We start from the raw sequence: 15,515 nt of genomic DNA, 5'->3' as shown, positions 1-15,515 counted from the left end.
AGATTTCGAAAGCAGGCGAACTCGGAGGCGACGTCAAAAGCACCATACCCCGACCGCAGCTCGCATCACCACCTTCCATCATCTTGTTCTCTTCTGTTTCTCGATCTGTATTTTAGTCCTCTCTTAATCTCATATCACCCTCGCCAAAATGCCCATCTGGGACTCCTTCAGCGGCCGCAAACAGTCGAAAGGTGCTGACACCTTAGACCCTGCTTCCGCGCCGGATGCCACCTCATTCCTCTCCGAGGTTGCCATCCCTGACCCTTCTAGCCTTCATCCCCTCGCTGGCTTGAACCAAGATACACTCGACTACATCACACTCGAAGATTCCGCGCTTGATCAGCTTCCCGGCTCACAATCCGTTCTCCCGTCGCGAGGCTGGTCAGACGATCTTTGCTATGGAACTGGAACAACCTATATCACTGCGCTAGCAATGGGAGGAGTATGGGGTATGGCTGAAGGCTTGAGCCGCACACCAGCGTCCGCGCCTCCCAAAATTCGCCTGAACGGTGTTCTCAATTCGATCACACGGAGAGGACCTTTCCTTGGAAACTCCGCGGGCGTGGTTGCTATGGTCTACAACGGTCTGAACTCATTCGCTGGCTACGCGCGAGGAAAGCATGACGCGGCGAACAGCATTGCTGCCGGTGCTGTCAGTGGTATGGTTTTCAAGAGCACTCGAGGAGTCAAGCCGATGCTCATCTCTGGTGGTATTGTGGCGGGTATTGCGGGTGTGTGGAGTGTAAGTGCAACTTGATTCTGTTAAATTAGTCCTGGCTAATACCTTGGTAGGTGGCGAAGAAGGCTATTCTATAAATGTGCTCTCAACAACTATATTTCGTCGCCCACTTGAGTCGACCACACCTGGTCTGGTAGTCTAGAACCCACAGGTGCTGGCTCGGCAAGCGGGAAGTGTTTTAATCTACCATTTCATATACTTACTATTAGAACGACTGTCTGGCTGTTATCAGTCTCTTCACTCTGGTGCTCAACGCATCCTTCACAGCATTGTCCATGGTTTTGGGAACGGGCATGGTCATGGGGTTTGCTACTTTCTTGTACATATACCAGTCTCCTGCGTTTGTGTTCTTGCTGGCGAAAACTGTTGCAGGGTTCCGTCCGTTACCAAGCGCTTTAATGTTGTCAGGAGCACAATGAATCTTGAATTGATACGTCATTGCAGCAAGTAGGCTGACTACTTTTGTATCTGATCTGTAAGGTAAGTGAGATCCGATCTGGTCTGACTCAGACCGCAAGCACTCCTATACTCCCCCGAGTATACTCAAGGTAGCTAGACCCTTGGCAGCTCAAAACAGACAGTAACCTTCCTCATCAGGCAGGGCTGGACACTGAATGCGGGGAGCGCTAAACCAAGAGCAGCATTCAGTTACGTCGACCGAACCAAATCAAGACATCAGCTGACCCCGCGTGGGCATGCCAATTTTTCCTTCTTCACGCTTCTTCTACTCGAGGATCAACACGAAAGCGACTCGAAAAGGGCTCAAGCGCCTGCAGAAAGTTCAATTTAAACTGCGCCCGGGATCTATTTATATACTTCCTGGCGTAATCTTACTCCGCGCCAGATTACGTCGCTGTTTGCTCTTGGGATCTGCTCTGATTAGCAGGTTAATTTCTCTCTTGATTACTATCGGCCGTGCTGCAGACCACCAGACCAGCACCAGCCCCCAACCGCTTTCATCCTCCCTCCTGCCTTGCTTTGCCAGCGCCTCGCTGGCTTCTTCAAGCCACCTTTGTTTGTTCTCAAAAAACGTCCTGATGCTTTGAGCACCAGTTCTCGCTGTTTGGACCGTTTCTGTCCCTTGTCAAGGGCTCTCAGCCTCCGTGCTACTTTATCTGGGGTTGTCCCGAGGGGTCTTTTTAGTTTCCGACAAGAACCCCCCGATCACACCCGCGCGCGCGCTCTCGCAAGTATGGCTCTGACTTCGTTAAATGCAGTTTAACGATGAGAAGGGCTCTAATTTGGATGCAGCTTTCCAGGCTTTAACTCGTCCGATGGTTCACCCAGACACTCCTCAACCGACCGATAGGTCAGGGCCCGCCGTTCATTATCCCGAGTTACACAGGTCTAGCGCGTCAACGGCCTCGAGTGACAATGAGCCCCATTCACGAGACACCGTGAATCCAGGCCCTGCAAGCCTCCATTGTGTGCCTCATCACACCGATGTCTCTTTGACGGATTCGAAACAAGATGCGACCTATAAAGGGCCGCAAGCGCCCGCTCTGCCGTCGCTGCAGATCCGGACCGATATCTCGAACCCTCGTCAACTGAGCCCTCACAAGTATAGTCCCAATCGGGATCTCGACCCCTTTGTTCACCACAGTACCTCCGCGAGCAGCCTTCCGCATCGGACTCCGAGCTTGCGGGCGCTGATGGCAGGGACCAGTCATAGTGGGGGCTCCCTCTCTCCCGCGTCTATCCTGTCGTCTCCACAACTAATTGCGATGGGAGATATAACACCTCTGCCGTCACCCATCGGTGGCGCATCGCCATGGAGACTTCCTGGGCGGCGCAACTCACAGTCGCTGTCTCGCACTTCTTCGGTGCTCTCAAGAACGGGCTCGAGTTTGAGCCTGCGACCTACTGAACCCTCGCAGGTGCCCGGAATCTCAGACCCTCGATCGCGGCCTAAAACACCCGCTATCACAGAGACTACTAGCGGTGACAAGCCTGTGGACGCACCCGCTGCTCCGAAACATGCGCGCAATCGTAGTCTAAGCGAGTACGTTCCACAAGGTCGAAGCATCCCCGTGAAACCTCGGCCAGTTGCGGTTTCTGGAACCGGTGCGCCCCAAGGGATAGTCTCGTCCTCGAGCACTGATTCAAAGTCAAACAACCTCCACCGAGAACAATATCTTGCCGTTCACCGTGGTATTGCTCTGCCTACAGTCCGCCCCCCTTCTCCTCCGCGTAGCAGTGGATACGGTGTCGGTGACAATGAGCCTGTTATCATTCACCCGTCAAATGCGAGCGCAGAGGAGTTCTATTCGGTGCGATCAACTCGAACGCAGCAACCTCGTCTGTATCGCAAACTCCGACAGCTCGGACATGGAACTTTCAGTCAGGTCTCGTTGGCTGTTCGTGTAGAACTGGAGGAAGGTGGTGATTCCGGGAACGTGCCGGCAACACAGAAGCTGGTCGCAATCAAAATAATTGACCACGGACCAGCGGGAGGGGCCGATGAAGAGCGATTGGAGGTCTCTCTCAAGCGCGAGGTCGAGATTCTCAAATCACTGAACCATCCTTCATTAGTGCAACTGAAGGCCTTTGGAAGTGATGAGAAGCGGGCGCTTTTGGTTCTAGATTACTGCCCTGGCGGTGACCTGTTCGAGTTTGTTTCGAACAACACCAGGCCTCTAACTCCTGGCCTCATTCGTCGTATCTTTGCGGAGCTGGTAGCGGCCGTACGTCACTTGCATGAACATTACGTTGTTCACCGGGATATCAAGCTCGAGAGTAAGCATCTCCCCGCCCTTGAATCATACAAATACTAATCGCTCCTCTTGCAGATGTTCTTGTTAATCTACCGACGGAGTCCTTACAAAAGATCACTGATTGGCGCACATATGACTGCGCCGTGATTACGCTGAGCGATTTGGGCCTTTCTCGGCGCATTCCCGAGCCCCCTGAGAGCCCGCTCCTACAGACGCGCTGTGGAAGCGGAGACTACGCAGCACCTGAAATCCTGATGGGTCAGCCCTATGACGGTCGCTCCACCGACGGCTGGGCCCTTGGGGTCTTGCTCTACGCCATGATGGAAGGTCGTCTTCCATTCGATGCACTGCCCGGCACTCGAGGCGATCCTGCCAAACTCAGAGCCCGCACTCCACACCGCATCGCCCGGTGTGAATGGTCATGGTACCGCTACGCCGACAGCGACGGCGAATGGGATCCCGAGAAAGGCAAAGACCTCGAGGGTGCCCGAGAGTGTGTGGAGTCTCTACTGAAACGTAGTACCAAGCGTAAGGGTATAGACGAGATCGCCAACCACGAGTGGGTGGAGAACGCAATTGATGTCGCTGGTGGACTGAAACGGGGTGATAAAGAGGTGCCTTAGAGCTGGTCTCTATGTCTTCTTTACCACGGTGTAATATCTTCTTTTCCTTTCGTCTCTTTTTCTCGAGTACACGTTCAGTTTATGTTATATGTGATACACGATACTGGGTCGGCGGGGGCCGGCTACGTCTGAGATGAGCTTTGGCTAGATCGTGATGTTATGTTATACCCTTAGAAACTAGCTATATATGTATGCGCATGCCTATATGTAATTCTACCTAAGAAATACGATTACAACATCGACCTTGCTCATAGGATTAATCTGGGCCCTGTGGGCCTTCCCACCGAGCACATCTCCCATCGAAAACCAATTGCCAATAGTTCTAGCCTCGGTGACTCCAGGGTAAGACCTCGATAACATGCTACTAATGTAATTGTGAAAACAAGCAATGCTTGACGCAGACTCCTGCAAGCTGCTGAAGGATTATCCGGAGAAGGATAAACACCCTTAGTAAGCCCCACAGATGATTGGCGGTCGGGGAGAGCAAAGGCAACTCCGGCCCCGACTTCGCTGCGGAGATCGTCTGGAGGTTCACATCGCCGTCACTTTTCTTCAACCTTCCTCTTCGCTCGGAACACCTATCTAGTGTTGCTTCAATCTCCCCTCCTATAAAAGCTTCGTGTGACGCAGCGCCGTATATCCAACAGCAGCTGTATCTGGGTAGACGACAATGCTTCTCTCTCAGACTCGGGGCCGCATGCCCTCAGCTCTCCGGAGCTTGGCTAACCGAGCTACCATGTACCTCTCCTCCCATTGCGCACTCACGAGGGGCGGCACATTGCTTGATCTGATGTACTAACTCGTAATCTATCCAGACGCCCAATTTCTACTACCCTCCCCAGGCAAAAAGCCTCCGCTAGCGACGATGAGCCCGCCCTCAACAAGGTTTCCCGCCATATCACACAGCCCATCTCTCAAGGTGCTTCGCAGGCCATGCTGTACGCCACTGGTCTCACAGAGGCGGATATGAACAAGGCTCAAGTCGGCATCTCATCTGTCTGGTATAATGGTAACCCCTGCAACATGCATCTGATGGACCTGAACAACCGCGTCCGCGAAGGTGTGCAAAAGGCCGGTCTTATCGGCTTTCAGTTCAACACCGTCGGTGTCAGTGACGGAATCAGTATGGGTACCGGCGGTATGCGGTACTCACTGCAAAGCCGAGATCTCATTGCCGACTCCATTGAGACCGTCATGGGCGGTCAATGGTACGACGCCAACATCAGTATCCCGGGTTGCGACAAGAACATGCCCGGTGTATTGATGGCTATGGGTCGTGTCAACCGCCCCAGTATCATGGTCTACGGAGGTTCAATCAAGCCCGGCTGCGCATCCATGCAGAACAATGCCGACATTGATATCGTCTCCGCCTTCCAGGCCTACGGTCAGTACATCACCGGCCAGATTAACGAGCCCCAGCGCTTCGACATCATCCGCAACGCCTGCCCTGGTGGCGGCGCCTGCGGTGGTATGTACACTGCCAACACCATGGCTACCGCTATCGAAGTCATGGGAATGACCCTGACTGGCTCCTCTTCCAACCCTGCCGAATCTCAAGCCAAGTACGACGAGTGCGTCCGCGCCGGTCAAGCAATCCGCCGTCTCCTGGTCGAAGACATTCGTCCCTCCGATATCATGACCCGCCAGGCCTTTGAGAATGCCATGATCGTTGTCAACATCACTGGTGGCTCCACCAACGCCGTCCTTCACCTTATCGCCATCGCCGACTCTGTCGGTATCAAGCTCACAATCGACGACTTCCAGGCCGTTTCCGACCGAACACCCTACCTTGCAGACCTCAAGCCCTCTGGCAAGTATGTCATGGCCGACCTCCACAACATCGGCGGCACCCCCGCCCTCCTCAAGTTCCTCCTCAAGGAGGGCGTCATCGACGGCTCCGGCATGACAGTTACCGGCGAGACCCTCGCCAAGAACCTCGAGAAAGTCAAGGGCTTCCCCGAAGACCAGAAGATCATCCGCCCTCTCTCAAACCCCATCAAACCCGAAGGTCACATCCAAATCCTCCGCGGCTCTCTTGCCCCTGGCGGCTGCGTCGGTAAGATTACCGGTAAGGAGGGCACAGTCTTCACCGGCAAGGCCCGTGTCTTCGACCACGAAGACGACTTCATCGCCGCTCTCGAGCGCAACGAAATCACCAAGGACGAGAAGACCGTCGTTGTCATCCGCTACACCGGCCCCAAGGGTGGTCCCGGTATGCCTGGTACGTTTCCATCTTTCTCCCCATCCCCTGAAGACATCCATCTAACCTCTACAAGAAATGCTCAAGCCCTCCTCCGCCCTCATGGGCGCCGGCCTCGGCAACACCTGCGCGCTCATCACAGACGGTCGTTTCTCTGGCGGCTCTCACGGCTTCCTCATTGGTCACATCGTCCCCGAAGCCGCTGTCGGTGGCCCGATCGGTCTCGTCCACGACGGCGACGTCATCACCATCGACGCGGAGAAGAAGGTCCTTGATCTAGATGTTGAAGAGACAGAGCTTGCTAAGCGCCGGAAGCAATGGGAGGAGGACAATGCGGCTGGTCGCCTGCCGCAGACAGGGCTGCAACTTAGGGGCACGTTGGGCAAGTATGCTCGGTGTGTGAAGGATGCTAGCTCGGGGTGTATCACGGATGCGTTGGATTAGGGGGGGTTTGACTGATGGGGGTGGGGTTTTGTATAATCTACTACAATTTTTAAGAACTTTCATGTTTAATAGCCTAGCTGTTTTGGTTTGAGATTTAGAGAAAACAAAAGCGTTTCTTTTTTTCCCCATATTCCTTCATATGTAGAAAGCCTCACAAGATAGTCCCTAACAAATTTCTTACCCTACACGGCTTAGATGCTTCATAACAGGCATTTCGGCTTGTTGTTTTCAAGACAATTGGCATAGCAACCTGTGTAGGATTTTTGACTGCTGGACCAGCTGGAGATGATCAACCCTTGACTTCTTGTTGACCATGTTTTTTTCGATGCTGGTAGATAGCTTCAGCAACCTCAGGCATCAAGGCAATGACTCACATGCTCTTGAGCAGGGTCGGGCAGAGATCGCGATAGCTGTCACACCCACTCTCACCTCACTCCCACAATTCCTCGTCCTCCTCTTTCTTGCGTTTCCAAGTCAGTGACACGAGCAACCTCCAGTCCTTCAGGCTGAATTTTACCGACAGGAGCAACCCTCGCCAACCCGTCACTTTCAGCTGAAATCGCGAAACCTATAAAGTCCACCGCATTTCCGCCCTCTGCAATGGCCACATAGCACACCACATTATCATATTACCGACATATTACTACTCTTCGACATCCGGGCCATGGAGAAGTTCTCACAGTTTCGCGATCGCGGTACGTTATCCCTTCAGCCCTTGAGCGTCTTTCCGTCAGTGTCGTGTGCCATCTAACAAACTGACCAGGATCCGGCATCGCACCGTTTCTCCCCGCATCGAGACAGCCTTCCCCAAAATACTGCCCGCTGCCTGTACGGGCATTCCTGTTCACATTCCGTCTCCCGTTCCTCATTTTTGTCTCTGTGAGCTACTTCCTCATCCTGCAATGGCTGCCCATCGGAGCGCTGGGGAAAAAGGCCGCGCTGTGGTGTATATTGGGAATACCGAGCATATGGTGGGTTGATTTGCAGGTTGATGGGGTGCGGAAGGGGTGAGTACTGCAACAGAAAATAAGGAGCAATATACTGATTATTTGCAGCTCCCTCTCCCGCCAACAATCCCGTCTCCCCGGAAAAGACTCCGTCATTGCAGCCTCCTTTACCTCCCCCATCGATGCGCTCTACCTCGGCGCAATCTTTGACCCTATCTTCACAGCATCATACCCCAAGACCCGAGAAGTGGAGGAGATCTCCCTGTTTACTGCAATCCTGCGCGCCTTTTCCGCCCCGCAGTGGTATCCCCCGCGCGGAACAAAGACTACAAGTCTAGCCGCCCTGGCACGCAAATACCCCGGCCGACCTATTGTCGCGTTTGCGGAGTGCACAACCACCAACGGGCGTGGCATCCTTCCTCTCTCTCCGTCTCTAGCGAACATCGCCCCCGAGGCTAAAATCTTCCCTATCTCCCTCCGCTATCAGCCCGAGGATCTGGTCACCCCGCTACCAGGGTCGTATCTAAGTTTCCTCTGGTCTTTATTAAGCAAACCAACGCACTACATCCGTGTTCGCATCGCAGAGCCTATTCTAAACAGCACCCATGCTAGCGCCAGCGTCAGCGAGAAAATGAAGACATCGACCTACCAGACTAACTTCTTCGACGTCTTGGATGAAGTCAGCGCCCAGAAGGGCGGGGGTTCAGGTCTGACGGAGACGGTTGATCTTACACCCGCTGAGAAGAACCTCCTCGATACCGTCGGGGAATCACTCGCGAGATTAGGAAGAGGGAAGAGAGTTGGGCTGGGCGTTCAGGAGAAAGTGGAGTTTGTGAGGGAGTGGCAGCGGACGAAGAGAATCTGGTAGTGGGATTCTCAACAGTAATGAGAGCGGCGATTGATTTGGACCTAACGAGCTATGTTACGGGTTCGATTTCTTCGGCATTCTATCTCCCTCCCACCCCCGATTAGGTTGGGTATCGTGTATTTGAGCAGGAGTTGTATAAAGGTGTTGCACTGTACGCAATATAGTCTCATTATTTAACCCCGAATCCGAGGGCGAAAAGCGATTCCATGCCATCTAACGTAGCCCTGGAGGTATATAGGAGAGTTGAAGAAGAGGGTTAACCCCCCGGAGACTCCCCGCTAACTATTGCACAGTTATGGATGGTCATTATACAAGCTAGTCTGGTCTAAACTGCCACATATGCATATAGAATATAGGCTGTATCTATATGAAGAGTCTATCGCTGATTTCATCATTTGCTATATATATATATATATATATATATTGACTGATAAGTCTCCAGAATCACTCCGTACGCCTAGAGACCCATATCTCTCTCTCACATCGATATAGACACTGTCTCTCGAAGCTATAGTTTACTTGCCTATATAATTGAGGTTGAGGATACCTACCTACCTGGTATCTGCCTACTTCGGCGTAGAGCAGACCAGAGTCATAGTTAGGGCTAGTCTAACTCTAGCTCTAGGGAAGAAGGAAGGAGTGACTGCAGGCGCGCTGTTTCTACAATGCAGCTGATGGAAATAGCTTACCATGTCGCTTGGATATGCATCGGAACACTCAGTCTACATAGAGTCTGTATATGTTTAGGTGCGTATAATTGGCATACCGATTGGGAGCGGGGGAGGGGGTGGAAGTGATAACGAGGTAGTTAGTGTTTGTTTACTATATTTCTTTCCTGGCTATTTAATCAAAGAGGACTTGAAGTTCTGTATTTATCTATTTGTTCTCTTTTACCGTTCTCTTTCTGCGACTCATCTCGATGGAATGTGGACTGCTAGGTACCTAATTGCTATATCAATGCTCTCTGTGCAAGACCCATTTAGCCAATCCACTCATCTTATAATTCCATCTCGTCTGCACTGGTCTATCTATCACGACGCTGATAAGCAGACACGGTTCTCAAGATGGGTAAAACGCCTCTATATGCAAACTTTTGGTTTGATACACACGAAGATTCTAGTCATGAATACCCAGAGGTAGCCTGAGTGTATGAGCAAGTAAGAGCAACGACCCCCCCCTACTCCCACCGACTCGCCTCCCTCTCCCTCTCAACCCTCGCCGCCCTCACATGGTCATCCTCATCCTCAAACTGATAATTCAAACGGCGCGCACCCCGCTCCTGGCGGCTGTCTCGGCGGCGGCCGGATTTGCTGCCACCGCCACCGCCACCATCGCGGTCCGCTTGCATTGCTTCGCGGCGTTGCTGTTCCTTAAGGAGGCGTTCGCGGTTGCGGGCTTCGCGCTCGAGAGTGTGTGGGTCTTTTTCGGGTTCGGAGGGTTGCGGGTGGGGTTTTTCTTTTGTGTCTCGGTCGCGAGGTCGGTCTCTAATTGTTGTGGATGTGGATGGATGGGTATCTTCGCGGTTGCGTTTCGGTTTGCGGTTGTAGTCGCTGTCGAGGGCTGAGGGGGAGCGGTCACGGCGGGAGCGTTTGCGGTCTCTTTCTCGTTCGCGATCTCGTTCGCGGGGACGGTCACGGTCTCTGTCTCGGTCTCTGTCACGCTCACGCTCGCGGTCTCGTTCTTTTTCGCGGTGTCGGTCGCGATCTCTATCACGATCTCTGTCACGGTCACGGTCACGTCGGCGACTATCCCTATCTCTTTCTCGGTCTTCGCCACGCCTTGACCGGTCCTTTCCTGACTTTGAGCTCTCTACAGGCTCAGCATGCCTGCTCCGCCTAGAGCCGACACTCTCATCCGCGATAGAGGCAAGACGGTCCTCACCGCGGACCGAACCATTGCGAGCCATACTAGTACTGCGACTGCGACTTCGATGGCGGTGGGACCGGTGTGATCGGCGATCGCGACGTCGGCCGTTATCTCTGCGACGGGACCTGTGAGACTCAACAGAGGGAGACCTAGTGCGAGGGTTATCGTCTGCGCTGTGTCGTTCCTTGTCGTCGGTATGGGTCCGGCTGTGCCGATCACGGCGGTCGTGGTCAGACGCATTGTTCTCAGCGCTTCGAGATCGCTGACGGTAGCGCGAACGACTGTTTGAGCGGGATTGGCTGGGCGAGCGGGTTCTGCTTCTGGATCGCGATTTCGATCTAGCTCTGGAGATAGATCGGGATGTTGGCTGGGTGGGTTGATCTTGCGCTGGCTCGGGGTGTGGTCTGGGACATGGACGTCAGCGCGTACTTCGGATATAGGAACGGAAGATATCTTACGTCTCTGAAGGCTCGGTGACCCTTGGCATAGATGCACGTCCTGGTCCTTGAAAGTTCCTCTGCCGGAATACGCTGGTATTAGGGAGACCTTGTCTCATTGCTCTAGGCGCAGCCGGTGCACCCTCGACGCCTGGTCCTCGTGGCGGGATGTTGTTTCCTGGGAACTGGTGGCCACCGAAACTGCCGCCACGGCCATGGAAGCCTCCGCGCATATATCCTCCACCTCTACCAAAGCCTGGGGCCATATGTGCAGCGTCATTAGGTTGGTCGAGACTATCGATTGTGGGAATGCCCTGTAGCTGTCCCTCTGGGGTGTTAGTTCCAGGTACGGCTTGACTATCGCCAGTTGGCTTATCATCCAGGCCCTTAGTGGAATCATCTGCCGCATGGTCTGCGTTCTTGCCCTCTGTGGGAAGATTGTCTCCTGTGACTGTAGTATCCGCGCCTTTCTCAGTTTGCGTGGGTTGGCCCATGTCAGCAGTAGAATTATCTTGGAAGGCGTTAGCACTATGGGGATTAGACTGCATATGACCACCGTAGCCGCCGCGGCCACGGCCACCGGAGTAATACCCTCGGCCGCGACCCCGGTAGTTACCAGGGCCGAAGTAGCCATTTTGGAACTCTTGGTTAGGAAACTGCTGCTGCTGCATTTGAGCTCCGTTGGGTTGAGACATATTATATCCGCCATAACCAGAGGGGTCTCCAAACTGCGCGCCCATACCATTCGCGAAAGCATTTGGATTGAATTTATCTTGGCTTCCATTCCACATATTGTTCTGGCCGTCCCAGCCATTGTACATCCCCTGCCCAGCGTTGAAATTCATGCCCATGTTCATGCCATTCATGCCACTCATGTTCATCCCGTAGCCTCCAAACATGCCTTGACTCGGGTCCATACCCATTCCAGCCATGCCTGTGGGTGTTAGTTATGGACAACGCGGTGATTCGATTGAGACATACCCATGGGGTTGGGGAAGCCCATCATTCCATTGCCCATAAACTGCATCGGGTTCGCCCCCCACATGTTCGGGAACATGCCAGGGTTCATGTTGAAACCCATCGCATTGGGCATGTTGGAGTCAGGGGCCGCATTTGGGCCAGCTTCCTGCTCAGATGGTTGAGCCGGGTCGATCGCCGCGGCATCTTCGCCAGTTCCGTTCTGCTCTACGGCATGATCTGCGGCATCTGCCGCGCCATTCTCATGAGTCTCATTCTGCATAGCTGGTTAGCCGAATGCGGGTACTTTAAGAAGAATAATTGTACCTGAGGGACGCCGTTTGTTTCTTCCTGCTCTGCAGGAGGTACACTCGGTTTGGGGACTGCAGGAGTCGTACTATCGACGGGCTGTACTTCCAGGACCTCAGTCGGAGCGGGTAAAGCTACATCATTTACTGGAGTTTCTTCAACGGCATTGGACGCTGGCTGAGACTCCTCTGGGACTGCAGGCTCTTGCACAGGTTCCGCCTCATCGGGAGTAGCCGAAATCGCTTCCTGTCGCGCTTTCTCGCGTTTCTTTTCTTCCGTGCGAAGGAACGCCTTGAGCGTAGTTCGAAGGGCTTTGTTCGGCTTACAGAGGTCGGATGAGATCGGAGTATGCGCACAAACAGGGCAAGTGTCGGGAAGTAGTGTTTGACCTATATTTATCAGCATTTGCAGAGACATTACACCGCGGGAAGCGTACAGGTTTCGCAAATCGCCTGGTCACAGCAAGGGAGGCGGAAGGCGTTCACGGCAAGCTTGTTGCAGATGGCGCAGCGCAATTTGAAGGGGATGTCATCTTGAGTCAGGGAACTGGAGTAAGACGGTCTGTGAGCGAATGAAGGGCACACGGGTCCAACAATGACTCACCTCGCAATGTCCATCAAGCCCGAAGGCTGCGCAGTTGCGGCCATCGGGAAGGGAGCGTTTGCGCAGGCACCAGAAATGTAAGGTCAAGTGACAAAGGTCACACTTAGGAGAAGGAAAAGCAGGCCAACGCGGCAAGATACGAAGACATGCCTCTAGTCTCCCATGGTTTCCAACAAAAGTATAGTCACGCGAAGATCAGTAGAAGCAGTGAGGCTTGAGGTCGGTCGAGGATAATCTCTGTCGCAACGGCCGATTTGGCGTCGGAGTGGAGGCGGAGGCCGGACCGGAAGAACAGCCTTCCGGCTTCTTTATCTATATCGCCTTGCCTTTCAGTTTCTCCCATGTCTGATCGTGGAACATCATGGATTCATGAAGTATTCTTTAACTTGCGTTCTTGACTACTTCGCGTAGTTGAAATGAGAGCTTGGTTGTCTTCGAGTAGTCGGGGAGCGTGTTGCAATAACAGACCCGACCGGGAAGGCTCGCAGCTGAGATTGGCATAATCGCCCCGCTGGGAATAGTGCAGAATGCAGAAGATATCGAAATTATTATTGTTTAGGGCTTGCAGGATATGATACAACAAAAGGCAGACGCGATATCAGATTAGATCAAGTAATTTTGGACCCTCACTGATGTAGATTATTGGATTCTGAGGCCGGCGATACCAATCCCATGACGTGGGCGGTTTCAGCCTAGCCCAGTCCTTTACATCTCGAGGCTCTTTGTATCATCATGCAGCGTCAGAGGTCCGAAATCATTGGGAAAGAAGGTGCTACGGGAACATTGGGAGAAGGTTGATTAGAATCATCAAGCGGGCAGGTAAGGTTCATCAGAATTGCAATAGGGAACAGGGAAACAGAAAGAAAAAGCTACTCCTATTATGGTGGCTTTTCGGGATAGTATAAGGTTGTTTGCATCATCAAAGAGTGTACGGCGGAGGGAGAGGCCAATGAGGGCAATATCCAGCATTCAAGCGTGTTTGGTCGGGGTGGCGAGGTCAGTGTAGGATATCTAACATGTGATGGAAGAGGAGACAAGGAAAAGAAGGGGGAAAAGTGAAGAAAAGGTCAAAAGGAAAGAGAACAGAGTTGAGAGTCGGGAGTTGTGAAGCAGGATGAAATAAGAATGAAAAGGAGAAATGAACCCAAGCAGGGTTGGAATTTGAGGGCAGGATCTGATTGGGAAGGGATTTTGATTTTTTGTTTAAAATTAGCGCGGCAAGGCAAGGTTAAAAGCTCTAAAGGGCCTTCGCCCCCGGATCAAAGACTTGCAAATCTTCTCTTCTGGCTTATCGCCACGTCCTCCCCCCGTCCAATCTGCCTTGGGCCCACGCACTTTTGAAGCTTGGGCCATCAACAGTCGGTCCAACACCATCTAAGTATCTACATCCAGTACAGAATACAGATCCGTTTGGCGTTTGAGCTTTTCCGTTGGTTTCGACGATTCGCAAGCTCGCAGAGGTAATTGAAAATCCTCTCTTCTCACCCCCGAACCAACCTACACACACCTCGCTGTTCCGACATCCGTGGTCGACGCGCTTGGTTCCATCCTGTCGTCGATGCGACTATAACACTACTACTATAACCGCAACACTTGCTGAGTACCGATTTTGCCAGCAATGACAGAGCAAGACAGCTCTTATCGACCACGTTCTCCTGACTTCTCTTCTTACCGACCGCGCTCTCCCGACTTCTCCTCCTTCCAGCCTAGCCTTCCTTCTCCGGCCGTGCCTCAACCGACCTACCAATTCGGCGCTCATCGCCCTTCCTACGACGCTTCGCCGTTCTTCACTCAATACCAACAGCCCTCGCTCGTCTCCCCGAGAGCCTCACAACAATACGTTCCCCCCTTCTCTGACGTCAAAATCGACGTTCCCCAGTTCTCCGAAATCAACTTCGACGCCGACATGGCTCGCCGATCGTCTCGTCTCGCGCGCACAGTCGACGTTGCGCCTGCACCTATCCCCGAACCAAAATTCATGGAACCAATTGAGCCAGCGCCAGTGGCAGTGCCAATCCTCCCGGAGGAGCCAGAACCTCCCAAGTTAGATCCGGCCGCGGGCATCGAGGTGAAAACAAAGTTCCCAGTTGCGCGTATCAAGCGCATCATGCAGGCGGATGAAGATGTTGGAAAGGTTGCGCAAGTAACCCCGATTGCAGTCTGTACGTATCATCAGCTATCCTCACTTGAACCTCACTAATCTGCTGAATTCAGCCAAAGCACTTGAGCTCTTCATGATCTCCCTCGTCACGAAAGCCGCCAAAGAGGCCAAAGACCGGAATTCAAAACGCGTCACTGCGTCACATCTCAAACAAGCCGTTGCCAAGGACGAAGTGCTGGATTTCCTAGCAGATATCATCGCCAAAGTCCCAGATCAGCCCGCTGGACGGAAGCACGATGACGACGGAAGCGATCAAAATGACCAGCCAAAACGAAAGCGCGGAGGACGGCGCCCGAAGGATGATAGTGACTGATAAACTACTCCCTTTATATTCTCTTTTTATGGTATGATGGGTAGCGTTTCTTTTGTGTTAGACCGGGATGGAGCGCATATTCTTTCGGCGTTGTGGTGGTGGGCGGCGTGCATCTTCGATGTGAATAGGGCTTTAATCTTGGTTTTCTTCAACGTGATCATTCGGCCACTAAACACCATTGTGGCCCTTCTGCTTCCATTGCTTCTGAAATTTGTAGATGTGCAACATTTTTAGTTGTAGCAGGTGTGCGATAAGGCGATAACAATCAGCAAGCTAATCCTAGTCGGGCCGCCCCCGCTATACCCCTTTCGACATCGGGGTCATCACAGGGCCA

General features: G+C 53.0%; 8 protein-coding genes across 8 annotated transcripts; 7 read left to right on the top strand and 1 right to left on the bottom strand.

The window, feature by feature from the left end:
- Positions 1-19: 19 nt before the first annotated feature.
- BJY04DRAFT_202696 (protein transporter TIM23) lies at positions 20-1,177 on the top strand. Its single transcript, XM_073713248.1, has 2 exons — positions 20-742; positions 793-1,177. The coding sequence occupies exons 1-2, from the start codon at positions 149-151 to the stop codon at positions 814-816; spliced, it is 618 nt and encodes a 205-aa protein (XP_073564904.1). The 5' UTR covers positions 20-148; the 3' UTR covers positions 817-1,177.
- Positions 1,178-1,189: 12 nt separating this feature from the next.
- On the top strand, positions 1,190-1,869 carry BJY04DRAFT_167861 (uncharacterized protein). The gene has a single exon (XM_073709153.1). It carries the CDS (start codon positions 1,435-1,437, stop codon positions 1,783-1,785), a length of 351 nt encoding a protein of 116 aa, XP_073564903.1. The 5' UTR covers positions 1,190-1,434; the 3' UTR covers positions 1,786-1,869.
- BJY04DRAFT_202693 (putative protein kinase) lies at positions 1,488-4,462 on the top strand. Its single transcript, XM_073713247.1, has 3 exons — positions 1,488-1,929; positions 1,991-3,475; positions 3,529-4,462. Exons 2-3 carry the CDS (start codon positions 2,014-2,016, stop codon positions 4,074-4,076), a joined length of 2,010 nt encoding a protein of 669 aa, XP_073564902.1. The 5' UTR covers positions 1,488-1,929; positions 1,991-2,013; the 3' UTR covers positions 4,077-4,462.
- Positions 4,463-4,643: 181 nt separating this feature from the next.
- On the top strand, positions 4,644-6,833 carry ilv3 (dihydroxy-acid dehydratase ILV3). Its single transcript, XM_073713246.1, has 3 exons — positions 4,644-4,814; positions 4,892-6,297; positions 6,353-6,833. Exons 1-3 carry the CDS (start codon positions 4,747-4,749, stop codon positions 6,718-6,720), a joined length of 1,842 nt encoding a protein of 613 aa, XP_073564901.1. The 5' UTR covers positions 4,644-4,746; the 3' UTR covers positions 6,721-6,833.
- Positions 6,834-7,148: 315 nt separating this feature from the next.
- BJY04DRAFT_202688 (lysophosphatidic acid acyltransferase LOA1) lies at positions 7,149-8,745 on the top strand. The gene is made up of 3 exons (XM_073713245.1): positions 7,149-7,415; positions 7,484-7,727; positions 7,776-8,745. The coding sequence occupies exons 1-3, from the start codon at positions 7,385-7,387 to the stop codon at positions 8,533-8,535; spliced, it is 1,035 nt and encodes a 344-aa protein (XP_073564900.1). The 5' UTR covers positions 7,149-7,384; the 3' UTR covers positions 8,536-8,745.
- Positions 8,746-9,445: 700 nt separating this feature from the next.
- BJY04DRAFT_202687 (uncharacterized protein) lies at positions 9,446-9,682 on the top strand. The gene has a single exon (XM_073713244.1). The coding sequence runs from the start codon at positions 9,460-9,462 to the stop codon at positions 9,673-9,675; it is 216 nt and encodes a 71-aa protein (XP_073564899.1). The 5' UTR covers positions 9,446-9,459; the 3' UTR covers positions 9,676-9,682.
- A 30-nt stretch (positions 9,683-9,712) lies between these two features.
- BJY04DRAFT_232959 (uncharacterized protein) lies at positions 9,713-13,227 on the bottom strand (the record flags this gene model as incomplete). Its single annotated transcript, XM_073719848.1, has 6 exons — positions 12,708-13,227; positions 12,541-12,650; positions 12,123-12,493; positions 11,820-12,072; positions 10,860-11,772; positions 9,713-10,805 (listed from the first exon to the last, which is right to left on the bottom strand). The coding sequence occupies exons 1-6, from the start codon at positions 12,749-12,751 to the stop codon at positions 9,713-9,715; spliced, it is 2,784 nt and encodes a 927-aa protein (XP_073564898.1). The 5' UTR covers positions 12,752-13,227.
- A 751-nt stretch (positions 13,228-13,978) lies between these two features.
- nctA (negative cofactor 2 transcription regulator complex subunit BUR6) lies at positions 13,979-15,437 on the top strand. The gene is made up of 2 exons (XM_073709152.1): positions 13,979-14,869; positions 14,922-15,437. Exons 1-2 carry the CDS (start codon positions 14,326-14,328, stop codon positions 15,179-15,181), a joined length of 804 nt encoding a protein of 267 aa, XP_073564897.1. The 5' UTR covers positions 13,979-14,325; the 3' UTR covers positions 15,182-15,437.
- Positions 15,438-15,515: the final 78 nt, after the last annotated feature.

Source organism: Aspergillus karnatakaensis (assembly GCF_047715665.1).
Source record: "Aspergillus karnatakaensis strain CBS 102800 unplaced genomic scaffold BJY04scaffold_89, whole genome shotgun sequence".
Taxonomy (NCBI): domain Eukaryota; kingdom Fungi; phylum Ascomycota; class Eurotiomycetes; order Eurotiales; family Aspergillaceae; genus Aspergillus; species Aspergillus karnatakaensis.
Note: the sequence above shows the minus strand (reverse complement) of the source record. Positions and strands in the feature narration are given on the sequence as shown.